Source organism: Motacilla alba, chromosome 12, assembly GCF_015832195.1.
Source record: "Motacilla alba alba isolate MOTALB_02 chromosome 12, Motacilla_alba_V1.0_pri, whole genome shotgun sequence".
Taxonomy (NCBI): Eukaryota; Metazoa; Chordata; class Aves; order Passeriformes; family Motacillidae; genus Motacilla; species Motacilla alba.
Genome location: NC_052027.1, coordinates 5,942,340 through 5,957,937, shown reverse-complemented (window position 1 = coordinate 5,957,937; position 15,598 = coordinate 5,942,340). Strand labels below are relative to the sequence as shown.

General features: G+C 43.6%; 1 protein-coding gene across 3 annotated transcripts in view; it reads left to right on the top strand.

The window, feature by feature from the left end:
- Window positions 1-15,598, top strand: part of SLC25A26 (solute carrier family 25 member 26) — an 84,457-nt gene that overhangs the window by 59,556 nt on the left and 9,303 nt on the right. For all 3 annotated transcript variants that reach the window (XM_038149567.1, XM_038149566.1, XM_038149568.1), the window contains one exon: window positions 9,569-9,638. In XM_038149567.1, coding sequence (XP_038005495.1) covers window positions 9,569-9,638 — 70 coding nt within the window. The remainder of the gene's footprint in view (window positions 1-9,568; window positions 9,639-15,598) is intronic.

Sequence of the window (15,598 nt, the reverse complement as noted above, 5' to 3'; positions counted from 1 at the left end):
ATTTAGCTAACTACAGGAGTGAGTCACTCAGGATGAGGCATCATGTTTAATCTAAGGAGGTCAGTGCAGATCTGAAGAGAAACAAAACTTGCGTCAGTTTGTTCCACAAACCTGTTGCATTATATTCTTCTGACGTGAAGTCAGGAGTAGAAAACTGCAAAAATCAGTCTGGCATACTCAGTCACTTTGGTTCAGCACAGGGAGAGAGCCCTGGGTTCGTCATATCAAAGCCAGGCAAGGAAAGCAGAATACATTTTGTTTATCTGAGGGAAGCTCTTAAAAATTGTCCTGACAGTATAACAAAGGACAAAAATCATTATGGTCCCATCAAGAGGATGGATGTGGCCAGTGGCATCAGTGGAGTATGGTTGAGGTGTAGGGCTTCTCACAGGTGCACGAAGGGAGCACGAACAGACAGTAACTGCAAAGAAATAGAAATGCAGAGGACAAGAGAAAAATGGCACAAAGCCTGAACAGAAAAGAGTTATTGAGATGATGCCTGAGGGACTGTTCTGCACTGGATTAATAGGATTACTTGAGAAAGTAACTGTGGGAGCAGTTGTGTATGATGTGTGTGGGCCATCTCACTGAGGAGAGTAGAACAAGAGCTGTGGCTGTGTCATATTTAAAACCATTAGTGTGAAGTGACATAAGCTGATGGAAGATGGACTCGGTCCTGATTCCCTGAACAAGCTAGTCACCATAAAATAAGGAAAAATCTTTCCACTGTGAAAGGACAGCTAGAGAGGCACATGGAAGAAGAAGAGAGGTTCCTTTTCCTTCAGATATGTGCTGACTGCAGCCAGCAGCAGGATGTTAAGCTTAAAGAGGCCTAATAAAGGCTTGTCATAGTTAGCAAGTGGTGTGTTTCTATACCCCATTTTCTCTATCTGCTTTACTCCAAGCTCTTCTGGCTATTCCTCATGCTTTAGTCATAGAGTTTACATGCAGAGTTTTCTCCTGCCTGTGAATGTGCACCAGCTGTCCCCTGTGAGAACAAACTTGCATGCCATGCACTGAACTATGTTAAAAGAAGAGAGAGCATTGTATAGATTACTGAACTATAAGGTTACCTTGGCTATGGGTGCTGGCAAAGGGAGGATTGCAGTAATTAGCAAGAAACAGATACTGCTTCAAGTACTGGCATTACTGGAGTGACTCAGGTGAACACACAATTTAGGAACAGGCAATAGACTCCTTCCTTAGTTCACAATGACTCAAGAAACAACAGTAAAGAAATTACGTGCTTTCAATTTTAAAAAGTATTTTCTTTTTTCCTTTTTTAAAAATATTTTTTTTGGGTAGCATCCACTGGTATAAGGTGTGCTTAATGTCCTTTCTCTTCCCAATTCTCCATTTTTCTATATTTTGTTTGGGGCACAGATAATTGCTATCAACCAAAAGAGAGAAGGAAACTGCTGTGGTGTGTCAGATTTCAGGACCTTGTAATCCCCAGCTAGGGTGAGTTAGTGTAGCTCTTTTCTGTCTCTTTAGTCCAAGCCTTACAGGTAAAACAATCTTGAATTCTTCTCAGAGTTTAGGGAAAGAATGGATGTTACCAATTTTATTCACTTTCTGCTACACCAATCCTCAGAAGAGCACCATGGTTGAATATTCCTGTGGCAGTTTGATCAGGTTTAGGTTCTTTTATGTGGGGTTAATGCTTCTGATCCCATCTCAAAGCCAGATGGCCCTGAAGAAAGGCAACAGAGCATAGACATGGTGTGCTTCCCAAATACCAGCCAAGCACAGAGCCTTCCATATTAGTTCAGGTTTTGGAATTAATGTTGTAAGATACAGTCCCCTTGTTTGCTGCCCTGGAATTTCCAGGGTGCCTCAGTAGGTTGCTTTGGAAATACTATATGTGTGTTGCTTACTGTGGGAATCTCACATTGTGGGCTGTGTATTTGGCATGAAATTGTTGTGGGTTACAGGAGCCTGGTGCAGCTCCTGTGTTCACCCTGGGCTGTGCACTCTCTGCTCAGATGACTCTGGCCCTGTGGAGCCCATCCCTTCTGTCTTATCTTTTATTCTCCTCTATTCAGACATTTTATTCAGTGCCTATAATCATCATATCTGAGTTCCTACTAGCAGCTGTAGTGATTTATCATTTGTTTCACGTTTTAATCCTTCTCTTTTTAAACTAACTGAGAAAAAATAAAACTTTCTGCTGGGAGGCTCTTACAGAAATACAGGGCATCAGGTGTTTTGTTTTCTTTCAATGAAATAGCATTTTAAAACCCTACAGAAAATCAAGAGCCTCTGGTTAGATTTGAGTCCAGAAACATCTTGTCAAAAATGCCTGTTTCTTAAGGCTCAGTGGCAATGGTCAGGTCCCTGAGAACAGTGCTGTAAGATAAACCCTTCTCAGGTGAAACAAGACTCAGTCCTCTTGGGTTTTATATTTCTGCATGTTGGCTGTGCTTCAGAGCCTCTGAGAGTTACTCAAACGCAGCTGCACAGGGAGAATGGTCTCTTTATAGACCAAATGTATTGTATGTCTGCAGAAAAGGCTTGGGTAGCCAGCAAGGAGGGAAGGAGCAGGCAGGACAGGAGGACGTCGGTCTCAAATGAGTCGACTTGAAAAACAAGGGGGTTTTTGTTTGTTTAGTTGGTGGATGTTTTTTAAGGAAAACAAACCTACTATCCTGGGAACCTTTTGTCTTTCTCATTAGACAGGTCTGACTCTTAAGATGAGACGCTTGAACATTGCTAAGACCGGGAACATCGGGGTCAGCCAGTCCTGCCCCTACAAACCCAACCTCTCTGGGAGGGCAGGCACACACTGTGCTGCTCTGCTGGCCCAGGAGCTTCAGAGAAAGATAAAAATCTTCAACTGACCACTCTCGAGGTTATGTCTGACTCTTCTGGCACTCGGTAGGGCCAGGATTTTCCTCTCTGAGTGCTGAGCAAAATTTAGAGCTCTTAGACTTTCTGCAGTTCTAGTGAGCCACAGGGGTTTTTCTTGTCACTGGTTTTAGCAATAAAATAATTTTCTCAAATCTGCAGGTCTCACAAGTTCAAAGGTGTTACACAAAAAGAGAATAGGGAGAGTCCAGCTGCTCCCCTGTGAGGCTGAGCAGGATCAGAAAATTGGTTGGGTCAGAACAGGAATTCCATGGGTTAGTTCTGAGCTGGTTTCTGGCCACACAGTGGAGAGCAAGTTTGGGATTAGGTTTGTTTTCTGTTCAGGTGCAGCTGTGACTGTAGGCACAAGGCACTGGAGTGGAGGGGAATGTGCTGGTGAACTGAACCATCGATCTAGAGGGAAAAGGCACCTGTGCTCATTTGCTTGGTTCTCTTGGTTCCCTGTCCAGAGAGCTCAGCTGCTGGGGGCTGGGATAGGCAGTAGAGGGTGTGAATTTTAGGGTCAGCTCAGCCTTGCTCTTGGTCATCAGTGCAGATAGATTTTGAGACACATCTTGAAGCTTGCTGTGCAGAGACTGCTTGATGGCTTTCTGTGGAGAGTGAACACTCTAACCTTGGTTGAAGCTCATTGCACCTGATTTTTAAAGTTAATAAGAATGAAAAGTTTACAGAATACTTCTGCCCAGGCAGCTGGGGTTCTCAGCAGTAATACGTGTTTATAACTCCACCATTGAATCCATAAACCACATGCTATTTCCCTCCTAAAATTTACAGTCAGATCTGTTGCTGCTTAACAGGGCAAGTAGAAAATAGAGGCATGTAGCCAAACTGGGCTCTTTCCCTGCTCTACAGGTAGGTGACCATTTTCCTTTTTTCCTGGAGAAGCAGTCTAGCATGTCTTTCCTCTGTGCTCAGCTGCATATAAGTCAAGTTAAATGAAAGCCAGGCCCAGCTTTAAAGCCATTTCCTCACAGGCAGTGCAGTAAGTGTTCTACCATGCCTTGCTCCCTCTTGGAGTAATGGTTGGGCTGATTTTGGGATTAAGTCCTCTCATGGTTAAGTGTGCCATTTGCTTAGGTGCTGAATCAGGAGAACAGCTTTGCACGGGGTGTTGGGGGTGGGATGTAACGTGTCCATGCCATGAGCACAGCGGCTGCATTTTTCTCACAAAGGAACAATGCACCCAACAGCTGTTGAGCAAACAGCCCCGGCTTTATTGCTGCCACAATAAGTGTCATTCACACCATCCTGGGGCACAGCCCGAGGAATGCTGCACACCATCTGCACCAAAGGCAGAGAAACAAATGCAAGCCTTGCTCACAGCACTGCAGGCACGTTTGGGAAAAGTCAGATGGCCTTGGATCATCAATACAGCATTTCAACAGAGCAGAGGAAAACAGGCTCACACAGTCTATAGATACAGAGCCAGATTGTGATGCCCTCTTGGTCATGCCCAGGCCACAAGAGGTTCTCTAGAAGTTGCTAAGCTTGCCAGTGACATCTGGGGATGTTTGAATATCAAAGCTTCGATTTGGACACTGGTTGTTTGCTGAGGAATCTTAGCAGATTTATGTAATTCTTCCATGTAATTTATTCACATACACCTACGAAGCACAGATCTATTAGGTAAGAGCAGTGCAGGTGCTCAAGGAAAACCCTGCTGGCTTTAAAGTCATTTTTCAGAAGTGCATTTTCCCTCCCTATATGTCCCTTTGTGCCATGGAAACTGAGTGTAGCTGTTCTGCCTTGCCATGGGAACACTGCTTCGAAGAACATTTCCTTTAACCAGGCTTTTAGCACATCCATTTTGATTTACATCCAAATGGGTCACAGACATCAATGCAGTATTATATGGGCAGAAAAAGGGAATGAAATGCTTTTAACATGAAAAATATGCTCTTGCATATAGGCCAACTTTTGTTCTCTTTCAATTTATCTAGGATTTGGGTGGGTTTAATTCTAGGACTGAATTCAGCACTGGCATAAGTGAGCACAACTCCATTAGTGCAAATGGAGTCTCAGCATTTATGTCAACAGTGAACTTAGATCATTGAATTTTTCCCATGTTTGGGCTTGCATGTTTCCTGCAAGATAATATACACATGTACTTGCCCATATGCTGCACATATGCACATAAAAATCCACTGAGGAGGACATTTGGCTCTTTGCTCCGTGTTGACTTTATGTACAGAAACAGCAATCAACTTGTGAAGTTTTTGCTTCTCCTGTAGCTAATGTGCCATGCATCCATAAGGGTCAGCCATGCAGAATGCCACGTTGTGAGCAAAATCCCTAGCAGGAAGGGCAGACATGAAAATTGCTTTTCTTTCCTCCGTCTGCAGGACCTCACATGCACACAGATCCATGTGATTCATTTGTACTGATTTTTCCTCCCCTGTTACCGTGAAGTTGAACACTGTTGTGAACAGAGGGGCACACAGAGATACTGTAGATACTTATCATTGGAATGAACTGTAATATTTATTCAGCTGCAGGCCGTGAGTGTAGTGAATGCCATGAGTTCTGCTTCAAGAGTAGCAAGGCCAAGGCAGAGATGTCTTATTCTCTGCAGTGCTTCCTGCAGCATTGGTGGTGTTGGGCTGGTCATCAGGTTTGAGACATGTGGGAGTATTGTGTTTTCCTGGATTGCCAAAGCGTAGATGTCCTGAATATAGACCATGACCTGGCTGCATTGGGAACACAAAGCTGACAGCTGATTTTTGCCACAAACTTTTCCTATAAGTGTGTGGCAAAGGTGACAGGCATGCACAGGTAAGAGTTGTGTGCACGGGTCAAAGGTAATTGGCCATCTGGAGGCCAGGTGCCCTCAGCACTGATGAGTCCATATTTGTAGGCACCAAATACTTCCCCCCACTATTTAAAAGCAGAGGTAAGATTTTCCTTATTTGGTTTTTTTTTTGGTTGAAGGGTCTGTGGTATATCTCGAGAATTACTTTTCCAATGCCCAGCAAAATGGGATGTCCTTGTTTTCTCAGTGTCAAAAGAGCTAAATAACATTTGTGGTGAGAATTTGGGGACTGGCCTATGGAGCAGGATGAAATGGGATCTCTAGGAAGAAAAGTAGGGCTCTGCCCACGTATAAAACTTGACCCTTCTCTGTGAACATTATCCCTGTGAATAATTGGAAATATGCAGTCAGGCTCCCTGCTGTGTGCCATCCCCTGAGGCCACACCCGCTGTATTGCTTTACATGGTGCAGCAATGCACAGAGATTTACATATATATCACAGAAAAGTGTTTACAAAAAAAAATTACCATGTGATTGAGCTGGGAAGCTGCAGAGGGCCCCAACTGTATGAGTTTCCATGCACTTCAAGCCAGAAGATTTATTTCCAATTTGTTATTCATAAGGGAAGAGAGAGAGAGATTGGGATGGGGTCCTTTGAAGTGGAAAACAAAGTCTTCTATTCAGCCTTCAGCTTAATAGAATACACATGACACAGGCTTGGCATGGCGGCCGCTTTCATGTAATGTGCTCCTTGTCATTTTGCTTTCCTAGGCTGTGAATGCTAGTGGGAATGGGTATTGCCCTGGAAAAGTCAGGTTGTCCCCTGCAGCCTTCTGTGCAGGAGCACAGTGTGAGCAGGTAGAAGCCTTTCTGGTGATGGCAGTGGGGGACCCAGGCTGAGCCAACTGCTGCAGTCGTGTTGTTCATAATTGCCGGGTTGTGTTTCATCTTGCAGGAGCACGTGGAGACAGAGCAGTGTTGTTGGGGCTTCTGCAGGAATTAATGGGCACTTCTGCCCTGTTTTGGAGCCTCTGAGCTGTGCCCCTTGGGCTCTGAGCTCTGCCTGACCTGAGCTCTCCCCATTATCCCCCCGAGTGGAAGGCTCTCTGCTTTTGTGCAGCATCTAGGATGGCAGAGTGTGCCCTAAGCACTGCACCACTGCAATAACCAGCAATTTTGTTCAAAGTCAGTGTTTTGGGGAGATATGTATCTGGATCCTCTGTTTCTTTCCAGGAACAAGGCCTGGTTTTATAGCCATCTACAAACCCCTAACAGCTTCTGTGCTTTGCCCTAACTTAATGGTATTAAAACCTGCTCAAAGGACGAGTGGTTTTGAAGAACTTAGAGGCCTGACTTACCAGCCCTGTCAATTAGTTGGTCCATGGGCTATGAGAGAAAACATGTGTGACCTCCAGCACGTCATCCTGGCCCACAGCATCGTGTGGTTAGAAAGAATTTGGACAGGAGTCCTGCCGGTCCTCTTGGCCCTGTGACACTTGTTCCTCTTGGCTTCCTCCAGGATCATGTCCTCGTGCCCTGCTTCCCTCTTGCTCTTCTGCATGTTCAGGTTTGGAGCTCTGGGTGAATCACCGAAATTGGAGATGGAAAGAAACACATGAAGTCATCTCATCCTGCCCTTGCCAGTGCAGGATTATTCCCCACAGTACAGTCTTGAGTGCCTTCTCCAATCTATTTTTAAATGACTCAAAGGAGAGGGCTTTCCTCTCCTCCCTGGGGAGGCTGGCTCCGTGGTTCAGTAGACCTCACTGTTGGGGAATTTGCTTCCTGTTCTCCAGCCTCAATTCTCCTTTTGCCTAATTTAATTGAACTGTTCCTGGCTCCACCCTTTTAAAGCATTTTCCATGTTGCATGACTGTTGCAAATACCTGTTGTCAATTTGCAGGCGTAATGGATGGGAATTCATCACTGTTTGCCTTGCTTGGCAGAGGCTCTTTGTGCAGAGCTGCCCTGGGCAGCCAGGCTTTAACAGAAACTAGATTTTAGAGCTACATGCCAAGAAATCAGAATGACCTTTTCCTTCTTCTTCGGACAATGACATTAACATAAAACCCCATCATGACTGAATAGGCTGGGCTTCTGGCAAAGCCATGAATGTCTGTATGAATGGGCTGGTTTTCCTCTTAGTCCTCCAGCAGCTCTTCCACAGTGCATTTTTACATGGCAGCAGTAACTGTTCCGAGTTCTTGAGCTTGGCTGTAGATGTACAGATGTTTGGAGAACGTGTAATAGAAAAAAAATAAAAGAATTCTGTTTCTGTCAAAAGAAACCTGTGGCTCCAGAAGCTCAGTTTTTAAACCCTGGCTTTCAATTCAAGGTTTCTTAAGCAGCTGAAGTGTTTTGCAGATAGGTGCTGAAGGTGGGATTTAGGGTTTGACAGTACCCAGATACTCTGGAAGGTAGTTTGTCTAGGGGAGTGTGTCCTTCTTCCATCAGGACTGAGTTGCAAGAGAACTCTATGTCCGAAGACTGTAAGTTATTCCAGAAAAGCATATTATGGTTTTGAAGAATTATGAATCTCTATTTATTTATTTATGAAATGAAAATCAGTTTCTGCTGTGGGTGACGGCAGAATAGCAGCCCATACCAAAAACACCAGGAAAAGAATGGCTAGCATTAGAGAGGCTGGAACCCCTTCAGTGCTTTCCTACAGCAGAGCTGCAGCTATTTAGCTGTGGCAGGGTACCAAACAACATTGTGGCTGGCCATTGTTGCTTGAACAGTTTGATTTTTAAAACATTCAACTGGAATATAACCGCTAGCCAAGCTGGAAGAAGCGAGTCACGAGGACAGCATGTTAAATGAAGAGTCAGCAAACGAGAGCAGAGCTCTCCTGCTCCAGTGGAAAGTGGCTGTACTGCAGACCAGGAGCCCAAGAGCAATAACAGCAGCCTAGCACTGCTATCCAGTTGCTTCTAAGAAAATTTTATAGTACAGAAGTAATATGACTTTAAGAAGAAGGAGAATGCCACAGCTATAAAATAAAATTGCTGATTTCTCTGCTGTGGGCCTCAGAAGGGCCGTGGATCCCATCCCATTTTGCTCAGTGCTGATCCTCACATCATAAACCAGAAACTTCTCCTGCAGAGCTTCCAATGTGAAGTGTTTCAGGAGATGAAAAGGGGTGATGGGGCAGGGTGCAGGAGGGGAGAACACAGTGACTGGAGCTGCCGGGGAAAACCCCTCCCAGCAGACACTGGCCTTCGCTGCTGGCACTGACTGGGCTCATCAAATCGTGGGATGTGACTTGAGAGGTGGTTTTGGAAGGCACTGTTCTTGTTGGGGCTTTCAGTGTGTGTATTTAAAGCTGCTGAGAGGAAAGGGATGGGAGCAGGGCGTGTGGGAGCCATGGGGAGGAGGGTGTGTGGTCCCTAACCACGCCAAGTGGAAAACAGAGACACACCTGCTTTGGGGTATAATGGGAGTGATAAGAGTAATTTCTTAATGATGGGGTTTTTTGGGGAGTGTGAGGGGAAGGGTTGGTTTAAGAAATGTAGGGGAGCAAACAGGACTCGTGTCTCGTGGAAGCTGTTCATTTTCAATGGGAGCCTTTTGTACATCTGGGCTGAGCTGATATTGGTTCTTGCATGCCGCCCTCACGCTCAGTGTTTTGCTTTGTCCTGTTTTATCTGCCAAAAAGAAAATAAATTCACAAAATATTTGCAAAGCTGCATGGCCACAGGCTTAAATACATACATATGAATTCCCTGAAAGCAATTTGCTTCAAGCCCTCCTCAGTTCCAGACGTCTTTCTCACTCCATCTGCTTGTTCGAGTACACAAGTTCCTTGGGAAAAATCACTTATTACATCACTCAAAAATGCCACAAAAATAGCTTTTCACTTAAGTTCCCATCCTCAGAGTTAACTCGCATGGGGATCAGATAGATTCAAACATTTAATAACTTTTTATTTTCCTTTCTCTTTAAACACAGGATCTCTGGTCATGGAAGCAAGGTCACGTGGTGGATTCTTGGCAGTCAGCAGTCTGTGGAGCTTTTGCAGGTGCAAAGGATTATATGTTATACTGGGAAAGACTAAAGAAGAAAGGGAAAAATGTGCAAATCTATTAAGTATAGCAGAACAACATTCCTTTGTAATTCAAGTTTGTTTAGAAGAAAATGGATCCAGTTGTTGTTTGGAAATGGGAAATTCAGCAAAGGAAAGAGAAGAAGAAAAAAAAAAGACTCAAGCAGGGTGTCTGTTTGAAAGACAACCAATTTGTTTTTGACAAATTTCTGTTATTTAAAAACTGTGGGCCTGTCAGTCAGGCTTTGTGATTATTTCAAAGTTGATTTGTAAAATCCTCATCCAGGAGAAACTTCGTTTGGGTGGGGGTTTGTGCAGCTGTTCGCCCCGAGCACTTCCCCAGGGGCTGAAGTGATTGCAGAGGCCGTGATTCACCATTCCTGTGACAGCTCTGACAGCCACCTAGATTAACTGGAGGCAGGAGAGCAGAGGGCCAGCACTGCTCAGCCTGGAGGCAAAAGCCTTCTGCAGGAAAAAAAACCCAGAGGATGAAACATCTGGGCAATCTCCAGACACTCCAACAAGAATAAAGGGTGGCAGAATACAATACTGCACTATTTGTTACCAAACAAGCCAGAAGTTAATTGAATTCTTCAGTAGGCTTCTTGCTTGATTTTAGCCTACTGTACTTGCTTCCAAAAAAACAAAAAGAGGGGAAAAAAAAATCAATTAATGACTCATCAGTATAGCTGACAAGTTTGAGGGAGGAGAGATTCAACTGTCTTAATAGAAAAAACAGATTAATAGTAAAGGGATGGATAGCCAGAGCTTTTTCCCCAAGGAGCTAAAATACATTTTGAGATTCCAAACTAGTAACAGAATATGAGGAAAAAATAAATCCTGTTTAAAGAGAAATTATAGCATTTCTTGAAATAGAGATTATCAAAAGCAAAGCTTGTTCTTTGATAACTTACCAACTCGGAGCCATTACATCGTATGTATTTTTTTAAAAAATAAGTTCTGTTAGGGGAAATGAAGTATTAATAGCAGCAGAATTCCAGCAGAGACTGAGGCTTCGTTTTGGAGGGCACTGAAATTGCACAGCTGAGGGGAGGCAGCGTGGCTGTGCTGCACAGAGTTAAGTAGAGCGGGTGTGTGAGCAATGAGGGAATGGTTGAGGTAGAACTGATTCCATTTTGGGGCCGAGGGAATATTTTAGGTGACCTCTTGTAGTCTTGTCCAGCTGTATTTCTTCTGTTTATGCTGATGGGAAGGGAGTTTTATTCTGCTTAAGATCCTGCTGTTGGATTTTACACTGACTTCATCAATCAGTGCAAACAAAATAAGAGTGAATGAAGCAGATCGTTCATTTTCGTTTTGAAACAAATCAAACTAACAGACTAAAAATGCTTTAAAATGCAATCTGTATGTCTGCAGGTGTGATGGGGCTCATTAATTTAACACTGTTGATTTCTTTACAGTTAGATTGATACAAAAACTGTGTTCAGGCATGTTCAGAGAGCTGGAAAGGTTATCTGATTTACCCAAAGCCTTGCAGAGCAATTTCCTGAGGTCAAATTTGGTGCCTCAGTTGGGAATTTAGCCCAGTGCCTCCAGTTCCTTCTCTGTATGTCCTGATTCTGACCAGTTGTTCTTGGACTTGCTACTGTTTAATAGATGTTCAGCAGTGTCTGCTCCTTGTCTAGCAGAAGTCTTGCAGAAGGAGCCTCCAGAGGCACAGCTGTGCATGGACATGTGCTCACTGTCCTTTGGCACACGCTGGGGACACCAACACTTCATGTTGGAGGAGACACCAGGTCCTGGGGACTCCAGCACAGAGACTTCAGGTCTGTGTGGTGGTAGATGAGACCACCTAGGCTCTATTCCCCAAGTACAAATCTTTGCAGAACAGGAGTCTTATTTTGTAGCTCATTTATAATTGGTGAGGATAAATATTCTCTGGGCTACCCTTCCTCCAGCCAGCTTTTCCTTCTCTGTTCTTTGTCTCCCTATTATTTCCTTTTCACCAGCAATATTGTAATCTTCCTTTCTCATGTGTCCTTTGAGGAGCTGCTTCAAGGCTCAGGAGGCTGAGCTCTTTCTGGATCAGAACCTTCCCCTCTGTCTCCATTGCCTCCCTCTGAGATATGTTAACAAGCTGGCTCTGATATTGATCTGTTCTGGTACTGCATCCATTCTGTTTCATTGAAAATATTTAGCTTTCTTGCTGAGGGGAGGTAGTGGAAAAATAATTTCCTGCATTCTGAACAATGGATTCCAGAGTTAAAAATTATTAACTACCTACATGTAGCTTCAGATGAAGGAAGAAAAGGCCAATCAAACTCTTAATCCCTTTCTTTCCATCCCAAAACAAAAAAAAAAAAAAAATTAAACCTCACCAGTACCCTGTGAATGAAACAAGATGGATGTGTGCATAGAAGTGATTGTAAATCCTTGTGTTATTATCCTTAAAAGGAGAATGTTATCCAAAAAAAACAACCTTTGCACACAGATATGCCCTCAAATGCCACCGTGGTGGTGGGATGGTGAAATCACACAGACAGGCTTTTCTCCTGTGTTCTTTGCTTGAATTCAATACTTTCTAAAAATATGTTAGAGGTCCTGAGGGGCAGGGTAATAAGCTGCAAGAAACTGAAAGGAAAGTCCTGTTTAGCTTCCCTTTGTGGCACACACACATGTGTGTGTGTCTGTATGAGTTGGTTGTAGCTACTTGGTGAAGACAGGACCAAGAGCAACAATCTGTTGAATTCCATCCCCAGTGCCTGTGAAATGGCAGCAGTTTCAGCCCTCACATGTAAAATGGATGTATGTGATCCGTGGGCTTTTTATGGAAATGTAATAGGCATGAACATAAATATCAGAGATTTGGAATCCTCTCTGACTCATCTGTTAATAATTTAATCCCTCAAGGCCTTGTCCAGCTTTATCATCATCGTTGGGGTCTTAACAGAGATGTTTGGAGTATTTGGAGAGTGGGAAAAGGTGGTACCTCAGCAGCTGGTGGGGAAGAACCCAGGGGTAGATCTAAATGAGATTTTTTAGTCTGAGGTTGAACCAAACCTTGCCTCTGGGCTTAGACTGCCTGGCTGGGCCCCCCAGCCCTGCCGTGTACCAAGGCAGGCTGTCCCAGGAGAGCTGCTGGGTTTCCTGTGTTCTCCATGCAAGTGGGACAGTGGCAGGGAAATCCTGCCATTGGGCATTAGCTGTTGGAAAAGAAAAGCACTGCCCTGGAGCAGCAAGGTGATCCCCAGCTTGTCAGAGAACCTGAATATCCATTCGATGTGACTGGAAATTGCCCCTGTTAAGATGCCTTCTTTCTCACTGCCACAAGAAAAAGTGTGGCTTAACATTAATAATTAATGCTCTGTGGTGACAAAGTCACCAAGAATGGAGGTGCAAGTCCAGTGAGTCATAATGCACTAAGGAGAGCTTTTTGCACATCAACAGGGAGGATTTCCCATCACTTTTGTTTTGATCTAATCGGCTCTGACAAGATTACACACTGTGTCTAAAAGCCTCTTTAACTCTATAGCTCTGAATAAATTTTTGAGTAGTTCTCAAGATTTCCCTGCAGAGTCTGCTTGGAACATGCTCCAAGCCTTGAATTGGTTAAATCTCTGGAGGGAGCAGTGCTTTGTCTTGGTATTTCTGCTGAAATCCAAAGAGGTTCTTGGATCACTTTGCTCTACTCTAGGCAGGTGTTGTTCCCACACTGATAAAGGACCAGAATAAACTTCCTCTTAAAAAAAAAAATTAAAATGATAGCAATAAAATAAAAGTTCAAATAAGAACTTATTGATTAAAGAATTCTGAAAAATACCATTTGTGAACTTGGAAATCAGTCAGTGTAAAAGGATGCTCTGAGGTTTAGCATTGGACCAGAGCCACTCAGTTTTTCAACCCATGTCTTGGTTTGGAGACAATTTCAGGAGAAAAAGCCCTGGAATGAACATTTTCTCTAAAGAGAAGGGCTCAAATAATCCCTTTTTGCCAATGAGAGAAATGAATACCAGGGTGAGAGTGAAAAAACCCGGTTTATTAACAAAAAACAAGGTCCTGGGTAACCTCCAGGTGTCAGTACAGAAAATAATAATGAAGAAAGCCAACAGTACAGTTTGACCTGAATGGTTTTTCTTTTCCTAAGATGGGCTAATTCCATCACGGAACAAATTCCTGCCTCTTGAAATGAGCTTGACCTAGAGAACAGGGCTGGTATTGCAGAAGAGAGAGCAGAGGTCTGGCCATATGACAGGAACTCAGGGAGAGTGGCCAGAAGGATTCCCTGAACCCTGCAGAAAAGGTGAGGAGAAGTTAAAATGGTACAGAAAAGCAAGATGCCAAAACTGAAGGAGAACTTGTCTTTCTCCCTTCATAGGATTTTATTTGAGGATTGTGTCTAAGTACCTGAGAAACATTTTCCTGTAGCAGCAAATTCTGCAGGCTGTGAGAACATAGGGTTATGTATTGTTCCCAGGTGAAGTATTTCCCTCTGCTCTGATGCTTTCATTTGTGTATGACAGCCAAAATGGTAGAAAATGCCAGCAGCAACCCAGGGGAATATTTTAAGTCTTCAAGACTTTTTATTCTTATTGCCAAGTAAAGGTAAATCGTGCTCTGCAGATGTCTGTCACCAGCACTTCCATCAAGGACTGGTCACTGGGAAGGTGTGAGTAGCAGGGGATTTTCTGTTTAACACCCTGACTTGGTAAAGTGTGAAAATACAGTGACCATTGTAACTTCTTGGGAGATGGGTGATGAATTTTCCACTACTGCATGAAGGTTTATTTTCCCAATAGAGGAATTTGCTCTGCCAGAAGTATTAATGAGCCAAGAGCCTTCTCTCATGTGAAAATCCATCTTTAAGCCCACTTGCTGAGCCCAAGTCATCCCCAGCTCTGTCTGGGGCAAGGGGGAGAGGAGCCTTCTCCAAGAGCGAGTTGGTGAGTGAGCCTGGACACAACTGCCTGCAAAGGTGACTTTTTCTCCATCAGCTCTGCAGAGAAACCAGGATGATTTAGGAGTGGGAGGTTCATGTGTCTGGGCCTTTCTTGTCCACATGATACTCTGATGCTTTTCCTGGTTGCTGATTAGTGGAGCAGACTCCAGCATCCTGTGGCAGCTCTTGGCGAGTTCAGTGACAGCAGGAACTGAATGATTATTAAATAATTAAGTGATTTAAGGATCTGTTGGGCCCTATTGTGGATTAGTGCAGTGCACAGCTCTCCTATTTTCAATGACTAGACTGGCTTTAACAGTTTGTGTCTGTTGTACCAATCTGGTGATTGGAAGCAGTCAAGTTTTAAGTTCCTTTATTCTCTTCCTGCATACCTGTGTACTAAGTTTAAGAGGTCACTCTAAAATTATCTTGGACATTTAGAGTTAAGGCTGGAGAACATTCATTTTGTCAGACTCTCTGCCTTCAATAAAAAGCAGTCCCCAACAAATGCTAGCTTTAATCTCATGTTTTTGTCAAGCATATACAAACTTGCTTTTAATTTAGCCGCTATCCTGCTGCTTGTTGTGCTTATTGAAGCATTTTATTGTTGCTGTTGCCATTCTGAACTGATTGGTAAATCTGTACCAAATACTTCCCAGTGATGGAAAAAGAAACATTGAAATGTTAATAACGAAAGAGTAGGGAAGATCCAGATGTCAGCTGGGGAAAAAATGAAAACCAATCAGCCTTGATTAAACTTTTCAGATAAGAATTTGGGAACATCATGTCAGGATAAATTGTGTTTGTTCTAACCATTCTATCAGCCAAGATTGAAGCTGCTGCCAATAAGAAACTCTCAGGAATAAATGCATAAAAAATGTTACAGGGATCTGATAAGGGACGTAAGTTAGTCTGATTAAAGTGTTGCCATCAGAGCTGGGCGATGCTTTGAGATTTTTCTGCTTGATACAGGCCTGACAGCCATGTGGTTCACTGTTTAATTTTAGCTTGGTCTGTGGGCAAAGGAAGGGCTTCTACA